At 34.9% G+C, this 20,675-nt stretch overlaps 1 protein-coding gene across 3 annotated transcripts in view; it reads left to right on the top strand.

Moving 5' to 3' along the window:
• The window catches only part of Suv3 (Suv3 RNA helicase), a 222,567-nt gene that overhangs the window by 104,373 nt on the left and 97,519 nt on the right, over window positions 1-20,675 (top strand). For all 3 annotated transcript variants that reach the window (XM_090394567.1, XM_090394561.1, XM_090394574.1), the window contains 2 exons: window positions 6,305-6,474; window positions 15,331-15,382. In XM_090394567.1, coding sequence (XP_090250693.1) covers window positions 6,305-6,474; window positions 15,331-15,382 — 222 coding nt within the window. The remainder of the gene's footprint in view (window positions 1-6,304; window positions 6,475-15,330; window positions 15,383-20,675) is intronic.

The raw sequence follows: 20,675 nt of genomic DNA, 5'->3' as shown, positions 1-20,675 counted from the left end.
CACATCACTTCATTAATTCATTAACTGTTACTCTCTCTAATTTAGCATCATCAGCAAACAACTGAATATTTCAATCAGGTTATTTTCTATATCGTTTATGTACAGATTAAACAGTAGTGGTCCCAGCACCGAACCTTGCGACACACCACTATCACCTGCTTTCTCCTTGATTCTGCCCTTCCATATACCACTTTTTGATATCTGTCCAGCTGCCACTCTCTTATCACATAACCATCCCATTTGTTCTAATTTGCTTAACAAAATTCCATTTCCAACTTTTAGCACATACCAGAGATACTGATTGGTCTGTAATTTGCTACTGCAGTCTTAAAACCTCCCTTATTCAAGGGAATTATTTTGTCCTCTTTCCACTTCCTTGGAACTCTACTAGAGCTGAGACTTAAATTAAAGAGCCTACTCAGAGGCATTCCCAGTTCCCTTGCACATTCTCTGAGCTGAAACACCTGAGCTGATATCCCATCTAAGCCCACAGCTATTTACGAATGCGCTGAGATTCTGTAATATTCTAAGAATCTTCATTTCATCCACCTTTGTTCCCACATTAGTATCTAACTCATGTTAAAGCAGCAACCTTGGGTACTTCTGCATCACTGGAGGGATCTGAATATAGGGAACCATATCCAATGACACATAGTGAAGGACCAGAGAGGAAGATGGTAACCAAGTTGCAAAAGGGCAGAAGGCAGATCATAGGAGAGTAATTTACTGATGTGTTTGTACCAGGAGTTGTAACCTTGAATGTTTAATAAATGTGACGTTAAAAGAAATTTTCTTAGATTTCTGCATTTCCACTGATTTTTCAGAAGTCTTATTTTTCATTGCATCTCAGTTTTTATTTCTTGGTGTGCCTTTTTTTTCTTTAAAGAGCAGTTGGCATAATTCTCCAAGGCATTAAAAACTTTCTGGTAAGTCAGAAGTTGGATTTCCCCATCAAACAAGTCTTTAGAGTATTAACATAGAGACTTTATTTTTAATGTGAATCCTATTGAAAAGCTGTTAGCCTATAGTCATTAGTATTAGTAGTGTTGGTAGTCTGAGGATTAGATACCCTGTTCTAGAGACCAAAAATAAAACTTTTTTAGACCACTTCAGGTCTCACACCAGGCAATGAAATTCTTTTCCCAACTATAAAGACATTCACCAAACATTTATGTCCTGTGGAATTTGAATCCATTGCCTGTATGGATGCAGTGACAACTTGGACAGCCAGGGCAGCATTTATCTGTGGAGGTTAACATATCCACCAAGAGTGCATAAGACAGTGATTAGATTAATCCAGCAGTTATCAGCTCTTGTCATGGCTGACAATTGTTGGATGGCATCCTTCTCACAATTGCTATCCAACAGTTGTGATTATTAGTCATTGTTCATGCTTGTGATCATAAGCATGAAAAATTATTAATAATCATTTATATGCCAATGTTCTGAGCTAGGCATTTCCACAATGTCTTGAATTTGTTTGTTATTTTGATGAGAAAGTGTATTAGTTATAAGATTTTGTCCAGCAGGAGAATTCTATTTGATTCTATGTTCCAACATCTTCATTCCCAGTAATTCCCTGTCAGTGTTGAATTACCTCCAACGCTGACATTGAAGTTTCCAAGAAAAATCATTTTGTCTTGTTTTGGTATGTTACACAATCTTGTTTCAAATTTTGAGAATAATATCTTTTGCATTAGGCAATTTGGGATTTCGCCGACCAAATTGTATTCCTATTGGTTAAACCAAAATACAAATGATGGTACAACATGATAAAATTTCATGCCAGCTGGGGCGTTGCCCGTTTAAACAAGGCCCCCATTGTTTTCGCAAGGGAACCAAGGCGAACAGCGAAAAGTCAGCTACTGGAACAAATCTAAAAACACACCCCAACTCAACATCACTAGAGTTAAAGATTGGTACTATCAACATAAGAAACCTGAATGGCAAAGAAATGGAGCTAGCCGAGGAATTAGATAAGTACCAGATCGACATAATAGGGGTGGCTGAAACAAAAAAGACAAAAAGTGGTGAGATCTTTCTGAGCAATAAATACAAAATGTTATATTCAGGCAATGACAATCAAGGAAAAGGAGTAGCCATAGTATTCAACACAAAATACGAGGCTTATCTTCTTGAATGGCAGTCAGTCTCAAGTAGAGTAATGTGGGTAGGCAAATATGAGAATGGGGAACTGGACAATGAGACTTATTTGTGCCTATAGTCCCACAGAAGGTTCTACTAAGGTAGAAGTGGAGGAATTTTTTGAGGCTCTAGAGAAAGCTACTGACACAATGAAAAATGAAAAGTTGGTCCTTGTTGGTGATCTAAATAGCAGAGTAGGAAGTGATTGTCAAACATACAAAAATGTTTTGGGAAAATTCGGAGAAAAGAGCAAAGCTAATAATAATGGCAAATACCTGGATTTCTGCTCAGGACATGGACTGGTTATTACTAACACCATGATCCAACATAAAAATGTGCACAAATTCACATGGAGAGAAGAGGCAAGGAATAAGAAAAATCTCATTGACCATGTTATTGTTGATAGTGATGTTTTTTCCTTGGTGCAGGACACTAGAGTGTACAGAGGATTTGAAATTGGAAGTGATCACTATTTAGTCTTGAGCAGGATAAAATTGAATTTCATATTGAAAAGAATAACATGTAAGAAAGTTTTAAAGCGAATAAAAGTTGAGCAGCTCTCAGATGTGAACTGTAGACTAAAATACACAAAGATTATTGAAGGAAAAATGAAAGAGTTTGAGAACAGGAACCAAATCTTGGAGATTCAGTGGCAAGCCTTGAAGAAAACCCTGATTGATTCAGCCAGAGAGGCATGTGGTGAGGTTGTCTGCAAGGATAGAAAAATCAGAACTCCATGGTGGACACAGGAAGTTAAAGAGGCAGTGAAGGAAAAGAAGAAAACATATCAAAAGTTCCTGGCAAATAATTCAGCTTGTGCTCTTAGAGAATACAGAGACAAATGTAAGAAAGCTAAACAGTGTGTAAAATTAGCTAAACAAAAGTCATGGGAGGACTTTGGCAAGAACATAGAAAATAAATATCAAGAAGGTGGCAAAATATTCTGGAGGTTTTTGAAGAAACTTAGGAATGGAGTAAAGAGTGCTGTAAAAGGAGTTAGAGATGATAAAGGTTACATGAAAATGGGAGAAAAGGATATCCTTGAAGTATGGAGTAATTACTTTGAAAATTTGCTAAACGAAACAAGCAGTGATGACAGCACAGTGATAAAAACACTGACCAAGCATGCAGTCAGGAATACATATCCATACTTGAAGTAGAAAAAGCCATCAAAGGCTTGAAATGTCTAAAGAAATGTTTCAAATGTTGAAATGTGCAGCAGGATTAGATGATATTCGACCAGAAATGCTGAAGTATGGTGGTATAAAAGTCTTACAGTGGCTGCACTGCATAGTTCAGAATGCCTGGACAGAGGGATGAATTCCAGATGATTGGAGTAGAGCTCTCATAGTACCCATATATAAAAAGGGAAATAAAACTGAATGTGAGAATTACAGAGGTATATCTCTACTCAGTGTTCCTGGTAAGATATATGCAAGTATACTTGAGAAATGGTTGAGAAGAATTGTGAAAGAAAAGCTTGGTGAAGAACAAGCTGGATTCTGGTCAAATAGAGGCTGTCAGGATCAGATCTTTACTTTACGACAAATAGTGGAGAAATCATGAGAATATAACAAAGATCTGTATTTAAGTTTTGTTGATTTGGAAAAGGCATATGACAAGGTGCCAAGAGAGAAGCTGTTCAATACACTACAGTTATATGGTATCAATGAGACATTATATCAAGCAATACTTAATCTTTATATGAGTTGTGAGTCAGCAGTTAGAATTGAAGGAAGCACAGCAAGATGGTTTAATGTTAAATCTGGTGTGAGACAAGGATGTACATTATCCTCTCTGTTATTCATTATCAATATGAATCACATTATGAAGGAAAGTGGTATTAAACATGATATCAAAATTGGAGATGTTAATGTCAGCTCTTTGCTTTATGCGGAGGATGTTATACTTCTAAATAAACCCGCTACAAGTCTGCAAGATTCTCTGACTAAATTGAATAACTGTTATAGTAGATATGGTATGAAGGTAAGCAATAAAAAGACAATGAAAATAGGCAGAATCATTAAAAATGTCAACTGTGTTGTGAACGGGGAACCTGTGGAACACATAAAACATTTCAGCTACTTAGGCACAATTTTTATTGAAGATGGTAAATTAAATATGGAAATAGACAACAGAATCAACAAAGCTGGTATGGTAGGAAGTCAATTGAATAAATTCATATGGAATAAAAGAGAAATTAGTCGGAACACTAAATTAGCTGTATACAAGACAGTGTTCAAACCTGTTTTAACTTATGGATCTGAGAGCTGGGTCAGAAGTAAAACACTTGACCAGACTAGAGACCGCAGATATGAGAGCTCTGAGAAAGATTAGGGGCATGAACAGATGGCATCAATGGCAATATCACATTAAAAATGATTATATTACGGAAGAACTTGACATTGTCAGCATCCAGGAATGCGTTAGCAGAGCTAATCTCAGGTGGTATGGTCACTTAAATAGAATGGGCGAAGAAAGATTAGCAAAACAAGTGTTCTCTCCCAAGTTGGCAGGAAAACGACCCAGATTAAGACCAAGATATAGGTGGATTGATACGGTACAAAGTGCCTTAGACGATAGAAATATAAGATCTGGTAATATTGGAGTCTTGACAAGTAACAGACTGATCTGGAGGAAAATTGTAGATAGGAAGTTAGTAATGATGTAAATTTTACATGTAGTACTATCATATCCTGTACACTCCTTAAGAGCATGGCAGGAATTTGATGATGATGATCTTTTGCATCAGTATCTGGAATTGTGGCACAGGTGCTAATACCGTGTCCTGCTGAACTTGCTCCTCCTTGGCCACAAGATTCCTGACTGATAGTTTTTTTTTTTTTTTTTTTAATGTTGTTCCCACCCATGAAAGGTTATTTCTAAACCAATAGTACATTTTGTACTGTGGGCAGGATAGGGATTTTTTTTTCTATTTTTATCAATTATATATATATTTATGTTTTTAATTTATTTTTTACATAGTCCAGAAACTGTGCTCTAGAGACCAAACCTAGAACTTTTTCAAGCTACTTCAGGCCTCCAGTAAGCTGGGCAGTGGTCTTACACTGGGTGATGATGTTCATCTCCCACCTAAAGACAATCACAAACATTCATTTCCATGGTGGGATTTGAACACACAGCCTGTTGGTTTGGAGAGCAGGTAAGCTAACCACTCAGCCAACTAGGCTAGGTGGCTGATAAGTTCATTTTTAATATCCAAGTCCACCATGAGAATTTCTTGTTCTCTCCTTTTCCAAAAGTTTGTTCCCTGCATTTCTCAGCTACCACTCATCAAGTGTAGATAGTTGCTTAATGGGCAACTATATTGGTGTTTTATTATGCAGTTCACAAGTTACAAAAGCAGTCCATCTCTCAGGTCAGATAGTTATCCATAGATGTCTCAACTGTTATCTATTCGAGTTACTGAGACAGGCTATTTTTAGAACACCTTTTCTGGCCCTTTCCTCATCTGGGATGAGCAAAGTGGATCTGAAAAAGTCTTCTTAGCTACTGATGCACCTGCCAAAAAAAAAAAAAAAAGAATGAAGAATTGAATCAAACTCCTACCTTTGTGCTCATCATTGTCATCTGCCAATCACAAGTCCTCTTGTGATTGGCGGGTGACACTTTATAAGCTAATCACCAGAGGACTTTTGTGTGACTGCAATAGATGCACAATACTTGACAGCTTGGAGATCAAATGTCATTGGAATGGAGACCATAGTGACTAGCCCATTCTGATACCGCCTTCTTCTAACTAGTAAACTGTTGAAGTCTTCTTGCATTGAACTTAGTCTGTCACCCTTTGATTTTTGCTACCCAGGGTGTCTGTAAAAAAAGAAAAAAAGACATTCATGTGTTTATTACTATATTGAAAAGTATATAGAATTATGAGTAACTTGATTATACCCTCATTAATCATTTAATTGTATTACATTATTCAAGACACTATTACTGGCATGGTAGATACTGTATAATTTCTGAGATGAGTATGTCCAGGATAGATATGTTTTTATCTGATTCTTACTCACATTAGGATATGCTGATATGCCAATATATATACTATCTCAATTGTTATCTTAATTATCTAATTAGTTTGCATTAGCACTCTTCATTTTTGTTTGTTTATTTATTCTTTATTATCTTCTCCTGCTAGTTGAAGTAGCAGTTTTGGATGAAGTTCAAATGATTAAGGATTATTCTCGTGGCTGGGCATGGACAAGAGCACTTCTTGGTCTGGCAGCTGAGGAGATTCATATTTGCGGAGAAGAAGCAGCCATAGATCTAGTGCGAGAAATAGCTTATTCTGTAGGAGATGAGATTGAAGTAATGGAGAAATGTTTATTTTTTATGATTCTTTATAGCTCTCTGTAAAATAGTTTATTATTAAGCCAATATTTTATCTTTCTCATAAAAGCATCATCATGACAACAGAAACACTAAAAGCAAACAGTCAAGCACAACAAAAACAAGACTCTTCAAGTCCCAATTTCTCTCCCCAAGATGTCCTTGTATGGAAGCATGTTAAGACAGAGCCATGTTTGTTATTAAGCTTGTGTTTAAACTTACCTTGCAGTGTAATGGTGTATATATATATATATATATATATTTCAAAAAATAGATTTAATGACTCCAAGACCGAGATAACATATAAAGATTTTAATGATAAATACTACTAGTTTCGGCATATAGCAGCCTTCTTCAGGTATTTATAAAGGAAAGGAATACTAATAAACATTGAATTATTTAAATAAACAAACTGGAAATTACAGGTATAAATTGCCTCACATAATCGATACATAAAAACGTTGTATTTTTCAAGTTGTTCCAACTGGCGTGCCATTGTTTGTTGCAATTGTGCGTGCAAGTTCACGTGAACGCCAATATTGAATAACTGCAGCATGGCTATCTGGGATGTTATAACTTAAATTATTATTTAAGTGGACCGGGTTCAGTAGGATTTCCCGTGATTCTACGATTTTTCTTTCAAACTCATCTTCACAGCGAAAAATATTTTCTGATCTATTCCAGCATACAGAGTGGCTTTGTTGGTCATCATTAGGATTATTTGAAAAAAGAACATGACTGGATAAAGCAGTTGCATGAGATCTTTTGTATGAGATGTCTCTCTTATGCTCTTCTATGCGTTGTTCAATAGATTTGTTAGTTTGACCAAAGTATGGGATATTGCAATCACACCACAATTTATATACTCCAGGGTACTTAAGGTTGTGATGAGTAGGTTTTGGATGGCTGATTAGAGAGCGGATTTTTGGAAGTGTGGTGAAGAAGGTCCTGATATTATATTTTTTAAGGACTTTAGCTATTTTCTTAGAGACTGTGCTAATGTATGGAATAGAGATGCTACCTTTAAAATTAATAGTCTCTGTTGTGCACTGCTTAGGAGGGTTCAGAAGAAGTTTCTTAATTGTTTTTTCAGAGTATCCATTTTGTTTAAAAATAAGAGTGAGGTGATTCATTTCTTTTTGTAGTTCATCTTGTTCATTTAAGAGAGAACGTGCTCTGTGTCCTAAGGTAGATATAATTCCAAGTTTTTGTGGTGGAAAATGATGAGAAAGATTATGCAGATATCTATTGGTATGCGTAGGTTTTCTGTACATAGAGATTTTTAATCTTTCAGAGTATCGTGTAAGCATAACATCCAAAAAAGGTAAAGAGTTATTATTTTCTATATCAGCAGTAAATTTTATATTAGGATGTTGGATGTTTAGATGACGAAGAAAATCTGTGAGAGCTGTGTGCCCGTGATTCCAAATAATGAATATATCATCAACATATCTTTTCCAAACTTTTGGTTTAAATGAGAAGGAAGATATGGCTTTCTTTTCAAAGTCTTCAAGGAAGATGTTAGCTAGCACAGGGGACAAAGGGTTGCCCTTTGTCCTTTGGAATTATATCTACCTTAGGACACAGAGCACGTTCTCTCTTAAATGAACAAGATGAACTACAAAAAGAAATGAATCACCTCACTCTTATTTTTAAACAAAATGGATACTCTGAAAAAACAATTAAGAAACTTCTTCTGAACCCTCCTAAGCAGTGCACAACAGAGACTATTAATTTTAAAGGTAGCATCTCTATTCCATACATTAGCACAGTCTCTAAGAAAATAGCTAAAGTCCTTAAAAAATATAATATCAAGACCTTCTTCACCACACTTCCAAAAATCCGCTCTCTAATCAGCCATCCAAAACCTACTCATCACAACCTTAAGTACCCTGGAGTATATAAATTGTGGTGTGATTGCAATATCCCATACTTTGGTCAAACTAACAAATCTATTGAACAACGCATAGAAGAGCATAAGAGAGACATCTCATACAAAAGATCTCATGCAACTGCTTTATCCAGTCATGTTCTTTTTTCAAATAATCCTAATGATGACCAACAAAGCCACTCTGTATGCTGGAATAGATCAGAAAATATTTTTCGCTGTGAAGATGAGTTTGAAAGAAAAATCGTAGAATCACGGGAAATCCTACTGAACCCGGTCCACTTAAATAATAATTTAAGTTATAACATCCCAGATAGCCATGCTGCAGTTATTCAATATTGGCGTTCACGTGAACTTGCACGCACAATTGCAACAAACAATGGCACGCCAGTTGGAACAACTTGAAAAATACAACGTTTTTATGTATCGATTATGTGAGGCAATTTATACCTGTAATTTCCAGTTTGTTTATTTAAATAATTCAATGTTTATTAGTATTCCTTTCCTTTATAAATACCTGAAGAAGGCTGCTATATGCCGAAACTAGTAGTATTTATCATTAAAATCTTTATATGTTATCTCGGTCTTGGAGTCATTAAATCTATTTTTTGAAATGTATAACAACCGAGTAAAAACTAATCGCCACATATATATATATATATATATATATATATATATATACACCATTACACTGCAATATATATATATATATATATATATATATACAGCACTGGGATCAAAATTTTAACGCTACTTTAATGATTTATGGCAAAAAATATATATTGAGCTGAAACTTTAGTAACAATTTGTGTGTTTAAAATTAATTACATCAGATCTATTGTTCTGAAAGATTTTATGAACAAGCAGTGGTAGGAATATACACATACTAACAGGTAGAGCGAAATGGCATAATCCATGATTAAATGTGCTACTTAAGATTGGAAAAGAAACCTTGGAATAATAGAATCTTTGAATGTAGAGCTTTTAATCCTTCTTAGTACTGATTTCCATATTCATGATAATTTCATCCCATCATCTTTGTTAATATTAGAAATGTTTTGGTACTTCAGCAGTCTCAGGAAATCATCTTTCAGAATTTTGATCATTTAAAGTTTAATGTTATTATCTGTAGGTTTTCTGTGATATTGCAAAACAAAAATTTTCATCTAAGCTTGGATGATTTGCAAGTCTTGACTGTTCATATGGTGGGAAAGTATTTTTTGTGTTTCTCATAGCAAATATTATTGGCTGTTCTTCCAGTTTATCCATAGGGGAGCTTATTAACCTTTAAGACAGGTGTTCCCTAACTTAAAGGTCAACTGAACATATGAGTCATATGTTAAGTATAAGGTTTCAAAGCCACAACTAAGATATGTCTTCAAGATCCTGAATGATTTTTTCAGTGATGTCCAAATACAGTGAATCCCTCTGTGTATTCAATATATATGTTCTTGAGACCTTCATATAAATGAGAATTGCATAAAGAAAGCATGATTTTTCCATCCAAAATACATCTTAAGTATGGAGAATGCATTGCATTTCTGCTTAACTTGCAACATTTTGTCCATTTAATTACACATACATTGTTATTATAATTTTGTCTAATCGCATACAATTTTGAAGTAAACTTTTTATAAAATTAGTACACTTTCCTTTAACTCAACACATTCCTTATTGTGGTACTCAGCTGGCTGCTTTTGTAGCAGTGTATAAATTCAAATAAGGATTATCTGAAATTCTGGTGGGTTAGTGATAAATTTGTGCTAAATCATTACTGATGGCAAGCAGTTCAGTTTCTTTTCCATTCGTCTGTAAAGTTGGAGAAGGAAGCCAGCCAGGATTGTGGATGTTGAAATTACCAAAGTGAATTATTTCACTGTTAGGGTAATTAGACTGTATGTGATCAACTTTCAGAAGTTGGCAAAATTATCAGAATTAGGATATAGGCAGCCAATAAAGGTAGCAAAGAGAGGTAAGGAAATCTCAAGCCAAAGGTCATACAAAGGAGTTTCCAGGTCTGATAGTCTTTAACATGGGATATCAGATGTGATACATGCACAGATTTTACTCTTCTTACCAAAAGCTTAATAGAAGATATAATGAGGAAAATTGAGGTGAGATGTTATTGCAGATGATTCCAGTTGAGGTTCAGTAATGAATGACAGGTTTGAATGTCTATAGTGGTGGTGCACATCATTGATATCGATATTTAGACCTCAAATGTTAGTAAAGACATGTACCATCATTTTATTTGTGGCTGTCAGGATCAGATTTTCACTTTATGACAAATAGTTGAGAAATCGTAGGAATATAACGATCTGTATTTAATTTTTTTGACCTGCAAAAGGCATATGACAAGGTGCTAAGGGAAAAACTATTCAAAATGCTACAGTTATATGGTGTCAATGGGGCATTATATCAAGCAATACTTAGTCTTTATTTGAGTTGTAAGTCAGCAGTTAGAATTGAAGGAAGTACAGGAAGATGGTTTAATGTTAAATCTGGTGTCAGACAAGGATGTACATTATCCCCTCTGTTATTCATTATCTACATGGATCACATTATGAAGGGAAGTGGTATCAAAATTGGAGATGTTAATCTCACCTCTTTACTTTATGCAGATGATGTTATACTCCTATTGAACAAGTAAAACATTTCAGCTACTTAGGTGCAATTTTTAGTGAAGACAGTAAATTAAATATGGAAATAGAACAGAATCAACAAAGCTGGTATGGTAGGAAGTGAACTGAATAAATTTATGTGGAATAAGAGAGAAATTAATCAGAACACTAAATTAGCTGTATAAAGACAATGTTCAAACCAATTTTAACTTATTGATCTGAGAGCTGGGTTAGAAATAAAACACTTGACTAAAGACTAGAGACCACAGATATGAGAGTCCTGAGAAAAATTAGGGACATGAACAGATGATATCAATGTCAATATCATATTAAAAACAAGGATATTAGAAAAGAACTTGACATTGTTAGCATCCAGGAATGTGTTAGCAGAGTTAACTCAGGTGGCGTGGTCACTTAAATAGAATTGGAGAGGAAAGGTTAGCAAAACAGGTGTTCTCTGGCAGGTTGGTAGGAAAAATACCCAGAGAAAACCAAGATATAAGCAGATTGATACAGTAAAAAGTGCTTTAGAAGACAGAAATATAAGATCTGATAATGTTGGAGTCTTGACAGATAACTGATTGATTTGGAGGAAAATTGTAGATAAGAAGTTAGTAATGATGTAAGTTCTTCATGTAGTACTATCATAATATTCTGTACGCCCCTTAAGGGTATATCTCAGGAATTTGATGATGTTAGTAAAGTTAATTTGGTAGGATTTTTTTTTTTTTTTATTTATTGTACAGAATTCTAATTTCTGTTCGATTTTGGGGGAATAATTTTGTTTTTTGCAATTTTTGTAGCATTTTTTATATTTAAGAGGGTTTTTTTTTTTTTTTTTTTCATTTTTGTAGGAGTTTTTGTTAACTGCAGTGAAACTGAAATATGGTTGCTAGTTCTCATTAAAATAAAATGGGAAAATTTAAAGAGCAGGGGCATGCATTAGAGGAACTCATTGACCACCACTCCCACACAGGGAGTGTCAAGACTCCAATCCAACTGTGTTCTCTGGCTGTGCCCCTTATAAGCTGATATACTCAGATTCCCTTCAAGCACAACCTGCAAAGTAAGCAGGCTGCATCATTATTCACCAGTTGATTAGGAAGCCTCCTGACAAGTTATCAACATGTTTAGCTGCTGTCAGCCTGCTTCCAAAACTGCTTTACTGCTATCCCCAAATGGAGATGATGCTGGCTCCCTAGCCATAGAATATGATGTGGAGCGCATGAACAGAGAGACCCACACTGAATGTAGGAAGAAAGTGGGGGGGCACAGAAATTGAAAAACCTCACCTCCAGAGATGAAACTTGGCAAAGGCCACCTCTCACCTCCGATAAGTATGGTGGTGGTATTTCACCAGGTAATAAGACATCTTCTTCCTAGAGGTATTTGGCATTTCATCCAACTAGGTGTGGCATTACTCACCTCACCAGAGCCCCATTTGTAGAAACAGGCCATATCCCAGGAAGATGGAGAATTAGCGAGGAGTGGCTATATATTTCACAATCTTAACTCTAGAAGCATTATAGCAGGTATTTTTTTTAACTGAAATTGATGTATTGCCACGTACAGTAGCAGATTTTGGAATGACATTGTGTACTATGAACAGTGTTGTAAAAATTGTATTTTAGATTTTGTACGAAGTATTTTAAAATAGTTTTAATATATTGTTGTTTGGCAAATTTGATTCAGTGGAATGTGGATTTCTTTCTTCAGTTAACATGAAAAAAACACAAGGGATAAGAAATACTATTTATAAAAAAAATTTTTTTAAATCAGCTAACGTCTTTTTATTCCTGTATAGGAAGTAGGCGAGGCCGTTTAGCTGTCTAACTTTTGGAGACTGAGTGGGCAGTTCAATCTCCACTGGCAGCCAATCAGAGATAGCTGGCCCACGACTATCACTAATTAAGCGGCACACAGTGTAGAGAGAGACAGCTCGACAAGTGCCACCATCTTGTGGTCCCTAACCCTATCACAATATATTTAATGTCTGAAATAATGTGGGTTCTACAGTCGATTTTCTTGAGCTTATGGGACGAGAAACCAGAGTTTCCGGGAGAAAAAACCCACTTGCCCGTGCCAGAGATCGACTAACTCAGGAACCGCTCAAAAAAAGGCTTAGAAAAATTTCCTCTAGTTGATGACTAGATTCGAAACAAAGTCTTTCTTCGTGTGGTCAAGCGCCTGGTGTGCAAACGCCACATCCACTGAGCTACACAGGTTCTCGAATACTATTTATTTAAGGCCATATATTTCAGTCTGAATATTACAGTCCATCATCATCAATGGCGACAATAGTTAATTATAAAATACAATTCTAACAGTGGATTGATTTGAAAAAGAAAGACCGTGTGATGTTATACATAAAATAATGCAATGGTATAATTGAGGAAATATTGATAAATCATTAGCTCTTAAAAAAAATTATTGATGTGTGATTAAAATAAAACTTTCCCATATCTTAGATAGAGAGAGGCAGTTGTTCTGATATAAGTTCAGATGGAGAAGTAAACCTCAGCGCTTTCTTTGAACAAGCATACAAATTTATACCAACACTGATTAAGTGTGTTTCAGACCATAGGACTTTGTCGTCTGTATTTATGCCATGCTGTGTCAAGCCAGATTTTTCAGATATACTGTTGCTAATGTAAGACTGATGTTCTTGTATTCTTTTTTCTGCAGAGCACCCAGTTTGTCCAAAGTGAGAATGATGACAGTCACAGGGAACTTGGAAGAGGATGTTGTGGTCTGTATCTATTCAGTGCTGTGCCAAGCCAGATTTTTCTGATTTACTGTTGCTAATGTATGACTGGTGTTCTTGTATTCTCTTTCCCACAGAGCATTCAGTTTGTCCAAAGTAAGAATGATGGCAGTCACAAGGAATTGGAATTCTATGTACTGTTTCTTTGTTAGTTGAGCTAAGTTATAGGATTATAGTAAAGAAATATTCAAATACCACTGTTGTATACAGGTTCCCACATCAATCAAACTACAGTGTTAAGGTTAGACTTTTAGGTCTCTATGGTCACTGCTACAGGAATTTTGTGGCTTTAATATCTCCATTTCAGAGCACCTAAGTAATAGTAAAAAAAAAAAAAAAAAAAAAAATGAAATGAATAATCCACACCAAAAATCCTGTAATCAGTAAAACTGAAATTACAACTCATGTATTAGAGCAAAAACATATCCCTTCGATCGAAAAACAGTCATTGTAGAACTTCAAAATAATGAAATAAAATTATGTATTTCAGCAACCATAGCAGTAAGGACCAATAAAAGTGCAATAAACATCCGTCACCCTATGTGCTCTCTGAAAATTGGCAGCTCCACGATATTAAAATCATGCATAAGCTCCAACCAATAGCAAAGTGCGTCATGATTCAATGTTGGATTATTCATTTCTTTTTTTTTTTTTTTTTTTTTTTTCCCGTGCTCTTATTGTATTTTGAGGATGAAGCCACAATCAAAACAGCCCCACACCATAATTTTATGATATTATGTTGTATGAAGGCTGTTTGAATGTGGCTTTATTTATTCTTTATCTTTTTTTTATCTGTTTATTTCTTTTATGTTTTTAATTCCATCTTTTATTCCATAACAAATTTCTCCAGTCAGTCTTTCATGTTTCTCATTTTTTGGTTTTATACTTATTCTTTTTACATTGGTGGCTTCTGCTCATTTGTGAATTTTAAAATATGCTTATTCTTTTATTGGCATACCATTTCAGTATGTTTAAATTTATAATCAAACTCCCCCTACTCCCTACAAGGGAATAAAAGACGTTAGCTGATGATGATGATGATGACTGAAAAATTGTTTGTAAATGACAGTAGAAGAGTGTTTTTTCCTGAGGTGTGTTTTTACTAAAATGTGCTTGGCCATTTCTATTTTAATTTGTAGAATTACTTTAGTGCACATTTACGTATTTCATGTTTTAATTACTAAGCTACATGCTTCTAGTTTTAACAAAAAAAAGAAGTGCTCCTAAATGAATCAAGCTTGATATACTGATTAATAAAAAAAAACGAGCTTAATGAATAAAAATTTCATTACTAATATATGCTTTTAATAAACCTTAAGTTTGTAAGAAATTCAACTCTGTTTTTATATATTACTCATGATTTTATTCATAGGTTATATGCAAATATTTATTAGTTACATCTGTATATACCATTGCATAACTTGTTCTCTGAATTATTTAGTTAATTAATCCTACTACTGTTTCAAATATTACTTATTTGACACTTAGTAAATGTATTTGGTGGGGGTTGTGTTTAAACTTATGTTAACTTTTTTCCACCTTAAATATTCTGTTTATTTTAGGTTAGGAAATACAAGAGGCTAACAAGTTTGATTACTGAAGATAAAGCCTTGGGTAAATTTGAATTGTTTCCTTAATATTAATTCCTAATAATAATATATATTAAAAAAATGAGAGGAACAAAATAAAAGCTTACTAAATTAACAATACTTGTGAAATTCCTTTAATGAAATTGGCAAGAACCAGTAAAGTCTTCAGTAGGTTTCAGCAGTCTTCTGAGTTTTGAGTATAGGATTGAGGAATTATTTTTTCAGTAACTTACTTGTTATTTCAATAATCTTGCATTACTGTCATCTTCGATCATTCGGAAATTTGCACGCTGAAAATTTTCACAGCCTATTGTTGATTTATGCTTAATTTTCTATATAAGAAATTTTGTAGTTGTTTGAAGCTTGGTATTATGTTTATGTTATTAACATGCAAGCATGTTAATAACATTTGGTTTTAGATTAAACATGAACTTTTTCAGGCTACTTCAGTTATGCAGTTAGCAGACTTGTGGAAGTATATAATTTAAAAACAGTAATTGTTATTAAGTACTGGCTCTTTACGTCAGATGCCTTCTATAATGATGCAAATTCCTCCATGTGTTACTTAGCAGAACCTTCTGCAAGACTAGGCATAAGTAAAGTTTCATTGTCTAATTCTTCATTTTGATATTTAACCATATCACTGTACTTGAAACTGTCTGCCATTCAAGAAGTTTATGTTTAGCATTAAATACTATAGCTGCACCTTCCTTTCCTTGATTATTATTGCTTTAATATAACAATTGGTGTTTGTTATTGTTATTATAGATGATATTCGACCAGAAATGCTGAAGTATGGTGGTATAAAAGTCTTACAGTGGCTGCACTGCATAGTTCAGAATGCCTGGACAGAGGGACGGATTCCCGATGATTGGAGTAGAGCTCTCATAGTATCCATATATAAAAAGGGAAAGAAAACTGAATGTGAGAATTACAGAGGTATTTCCCTACTGAGTGTTCCTGGTAAGATATATGCAAGTATACTTGCGAAATTGGTTGAGAATTGTGGAAGAAAAGCTTGGTGAAGAACAAGCTGGACTCAGGTCAAATAGAGACTGTCAGGATCAGATCTTCACTTTACGACATATAATGGAGAAATCATGGGAATATAACAAAGATCTGTATTTAAGTTTTGTTGATTTGGAAAAGGCATATAACAAGGTGCCAAGAGAGAAGCTATTCAATACGCTACAGTTATATGATGTCAATGGGGCATTATATCAAGCAATACTTAGTCTTTATTTGAGTTGTAAGTCAGCAGTTAGAATTGAAAGCAGTACAGGAAGATGGTTTAATGTTAAATCTGGTGTGAGACAAGGATGTACATTATCCTCTCTGTTATTCATTATCTATATGAATCACATTATGAAGGAAAGTGGTATTAAACATGATATCAGAATTGGAGATGTTAATGTCAGTTCTTTGCTTTATGCAGACGATGTTATACTTCTAAATAAATCCGCTACAAGTCTGCAAGATTCACTGACTAAATTAAATAACTGTTGTAATAGATATGGTATGAAAGTCAGCAATAAAAAGACAAAGACAATGAAAATAGGCAGAATCATCGAAGATGTCAACTGTGTTGTGAATGGAGAACCTGTGGAACAAGTAAAACATTTCAGCTACTTAGGCACGATTTTTACTGAAGATGGTAAATTAAATATAGAAATAGAAACAGAATCAGCAAAGCTGGTATGGTAGGAAGTCAATTGAATAAATTCATATGGAATAAGAGAGAAATTAGTCGGAACACTAAATTAGCTATATACAGACAGTGTTCAAACCAGTTTTAACTTATGGATCTGAGAGCTGGGTCAGAAGTAAAACACTTGACCAAAGACTAGAGATGAGAGTCCTGAGAAAGATTAGAGGCGTTAACAGATGGCATCAATGGCAATATCATATTAAAAAGAGAATATTAGGAAAGAACTTGACAAAATCAGCATCCAGGAATGCGTTAGCCGAGCTAATCTCAGGTGGTATGGTCACTTAAACAGAATGGGCGAAGAAAGATTAGCAAAACAAGTGTTCTCTCCCAAGTTGGCAGGAAAACCCAGAGGAAGACCAAGATATAAGTGGATTGATATGGTACGAAGTGCCTTAGACGATAGAAATATAAGATCTGATAATGTTGGAGTCTTGACAAGTAACAGACTAATTTGAAGGAAAATTGTAGATAGGAAGTTAGTAATGATGTAAATTTTTCATGTAGTACTATCATATCTTGTGCACCCCTTTTGGGTACATGACAGGAATTTGATGATGATGATGAGGTTACAAGAGCAACCGACAGTAAAGAACTCTTGAACAAAATCCAGAAAATGAACAACAAATATACCATTCGCCATCTCCATCCTTGAACATAATGAATGCCCAGTTACCAAACACTCATAGAGTTGTTAAAACATCATCAAAATCATCTTATTCCTATAGTGTTCTTTTCCCAAAAGTATAAAGCAGAAAAACAAATGTTATTCTCTTCAAGCAGTAGAATACAACACACCATTCACAGAATCGAAAAGCTGCTTTGCTTAAAAGCCCCCATAACTGCTGTGGCACCAGATAACATCCATTATAAAATGAACAAACACCTGTCACCATATGGCAAGGATCAATTACTATACCTATTCAACAGAATTTTCTCTGAGAACATTTTCCAGATACATTGCAAAAGGCAATTATTATATCCTTCCCAAAGCTAGGGATGGATCCAAAATCCCAAAATTGTTCTGACCAGTTGCTCTTGCAAGATTCTGAACAAAAATAGTTAATTCTCTTCTCTGGAAAGAAACAACCTTTTATCCAGAACACAATCTGTCTGCATGTATCATTCAACAACCAGTCATCTAGTCTGACTGGAAGCATCCATTCGAGATCCAGTCAGTTTTCTTTGATATTGCCACTGCTTGGAGATTTGGAATATTGAAAGATCTACACAACTTTGGTCTAAAATGGAATCTTCCTCTCTTCATCAAGAACTTTTTATCTGGCCCAGTCTTCTAAGTCCAAGTGGGAACCACTCTCTCTCAACTGTATGCCCAAGAGGACTACCATTTTTTTAATCATTTATGGAATATGAGTGTTATAGAAAAGCAGCTGCAGCAAGCCATTGACTATCTTTCGAATGGTTTCAATTTTCATAGCAGAAGACAGTTTGTGCACATTTTTCTGCAGACTTGGTCTTCGTTCCAATCCAAAACTTGGACGAGAACAAACTTTGATCCCACTTGCACCAGAAACCAATTTTTGGGGACTTATGTTTGAAAATAAATTCAGTTTTCTTCCCCATCACACCAGCTACAAGATAAGTGGTATAAAGCATTGAATATCCTTTGCACCTCATCTTCCATCTCCTGGAGTGCTGACATATGTTCTTTACTCCAATTGTACTATTCTTTGATTTGATCAAAACTTGACTATGGGTCCCAAGTCTGTGCTTCTGCCAGAAAGAGAACCCTGTAGTAGTTGGATTCTATCCACCATCAAGCCATAAGAATTGCAACTTTCGAACTTCACTGATCCCTAGTTTCTCTCTACATCAGGCCAGCTGAATCGCTCTTGTCACTTTGACATCAACAGCTGTTTCTGCTGAATGCTTCAAAAATAAAATCCCTTGAAACCATCCCACATAGTCGACTGTTTTTTTTTTTTGCCTAATGTGGGAGAATCTGTACAACATTCATGAGACCCTTTGTTTGAGAATATAGCTCTCTCTTACAAGCTCTAGATTTTCTTTTCTCGAGCTTTTCTTCTTGTTACCCAAGCATTCAAACACTCCCCTCATGTTGTCCACCAGCAGTTCTTTAAACTTTAAAGCACATAGGAGGGAATACTCTGATTCTGTGCTTCTCTACATGGATGTAGTTAGTTAACAGATTGGCCAACTAGACCAAGCAGACTGCACATGTAAATATATGAAAAAGCCAAGAGAATACACAAATGTCAGGAGCATCAAGAACAAACTGGATGAATATGTTGCCTTGGTTGTGGCTTAAGATGGTTTGCATTATTGAATCCTGGTGCTCAGAATCAGTTGTAGATGATTCAGGTGATTTGAGTTCATTTAGAGTGGAAACTCTTGAATGCAATAATAGTAATGTTTCAAGTAGTGAGAAGTTTGTAATAATGTTAGTAATATATGTTCCATATAGCAACAAAAGGAGGATGTATCCTGCACAAACACTTCCGTTGGTCTACTACTGATTTTGACTAGATTCTGACATTGCTCAAAGTCCATGAATGGTGTTCCAGCTTTAAATGAAGGGGAATTTGTGGAAATATCCTCCACAGATGTCTGTTCAGGTTATATCATGCATCTGATTTTGACCGAATTTGGCATACATTTATTCCTTATTTCTTCTATCTTTTGCAAGCACCTCTGCAAAATGTTCCTCCATTGAATTGATTTTGAATTTGAAATAGAGCTGTCTCTGACATCGTTTAGCATCCTCTGAGACATTCAGCCTAATCAGACTAAAATGAAAGGGGGTTGTGGATGGAGGGGGGGATTGTTTTGTGCATACATCTCTACATGTCATGATAATTCAATCAAATTTGGAATACAATTATTCCTTACATTGTGTGCTCCACAGAATTATAGCCGGTTGGACAAACCTGAAGGGAGATTTTAAGGAGGGAGGCTGCATCTTTTTCAGACTGCTGTACACGTCACATTGCTTGAGTGACTATAACCATATTTGGAATATTGGTTGTTGCTGAAATTAAGTGCACTATGAACTTCTGCTAATTAGACTAAAATAAATGGGGGGAATGTAGGCTATATTCTCTTCAGATCTCTTTTGCAGGTTAACTTCAACCAATTATTTGTCAGAATGTTTATATACTTCATTGAAAAAAAATATTGCATAAAAATTTCTCATAAAAAAAAAGTTATCAAGGTACTAAGGAAACAGGAGATGAACTGCAATTTGGAAGCTGATTAGCTGTCATTATTTTAATGGTTAAGAATGTAAGGTCCTCTCTGAAATTTGAGCAACCACTAATTATTAAAAAATTGTCAGGAATTGAGTCCCTTTTTTTTTGGCATATGAAATGTTTCTTTATCAGCTAAACTGTTAATTCATCCAGCAGAAATATTTTTGTATATAGATTTCATTACTATTGAAATTAAAAGAAAGAGGGAGGAAAAAAGCTTAATGAAACCTTATAAAACATGTGTGAATGACTAATATTTATGATCCTGTATCTGGTATGAACCACAAAGAGAAATGCCTAAGTAAAATGGTTTATTCAACCATTTTCCTACTTTGTGGTGTATGTCATCAGTAAATAAAATAAAATGCACATTTGAAAAA

The sequence above is a fragment of the Typopeltis vanoorti genome, chromosome 1 (assembly GCF_054136105.1).
Source record: "Typopeltis vanoorti isolate ZY-2024b chromosome 1, IOZ_Tvanoo_1.0, whole genome shotgun sequence".
NCBI lineage: Eukaryota > Metazoa > Arthropoda > Arachnida > Uropygi > Thelyphonidae > Typopeltis > Typopeltis vanoorti.
This window is presented reverse-complemented; position numbering and strand designations above follow the sequence as displayed.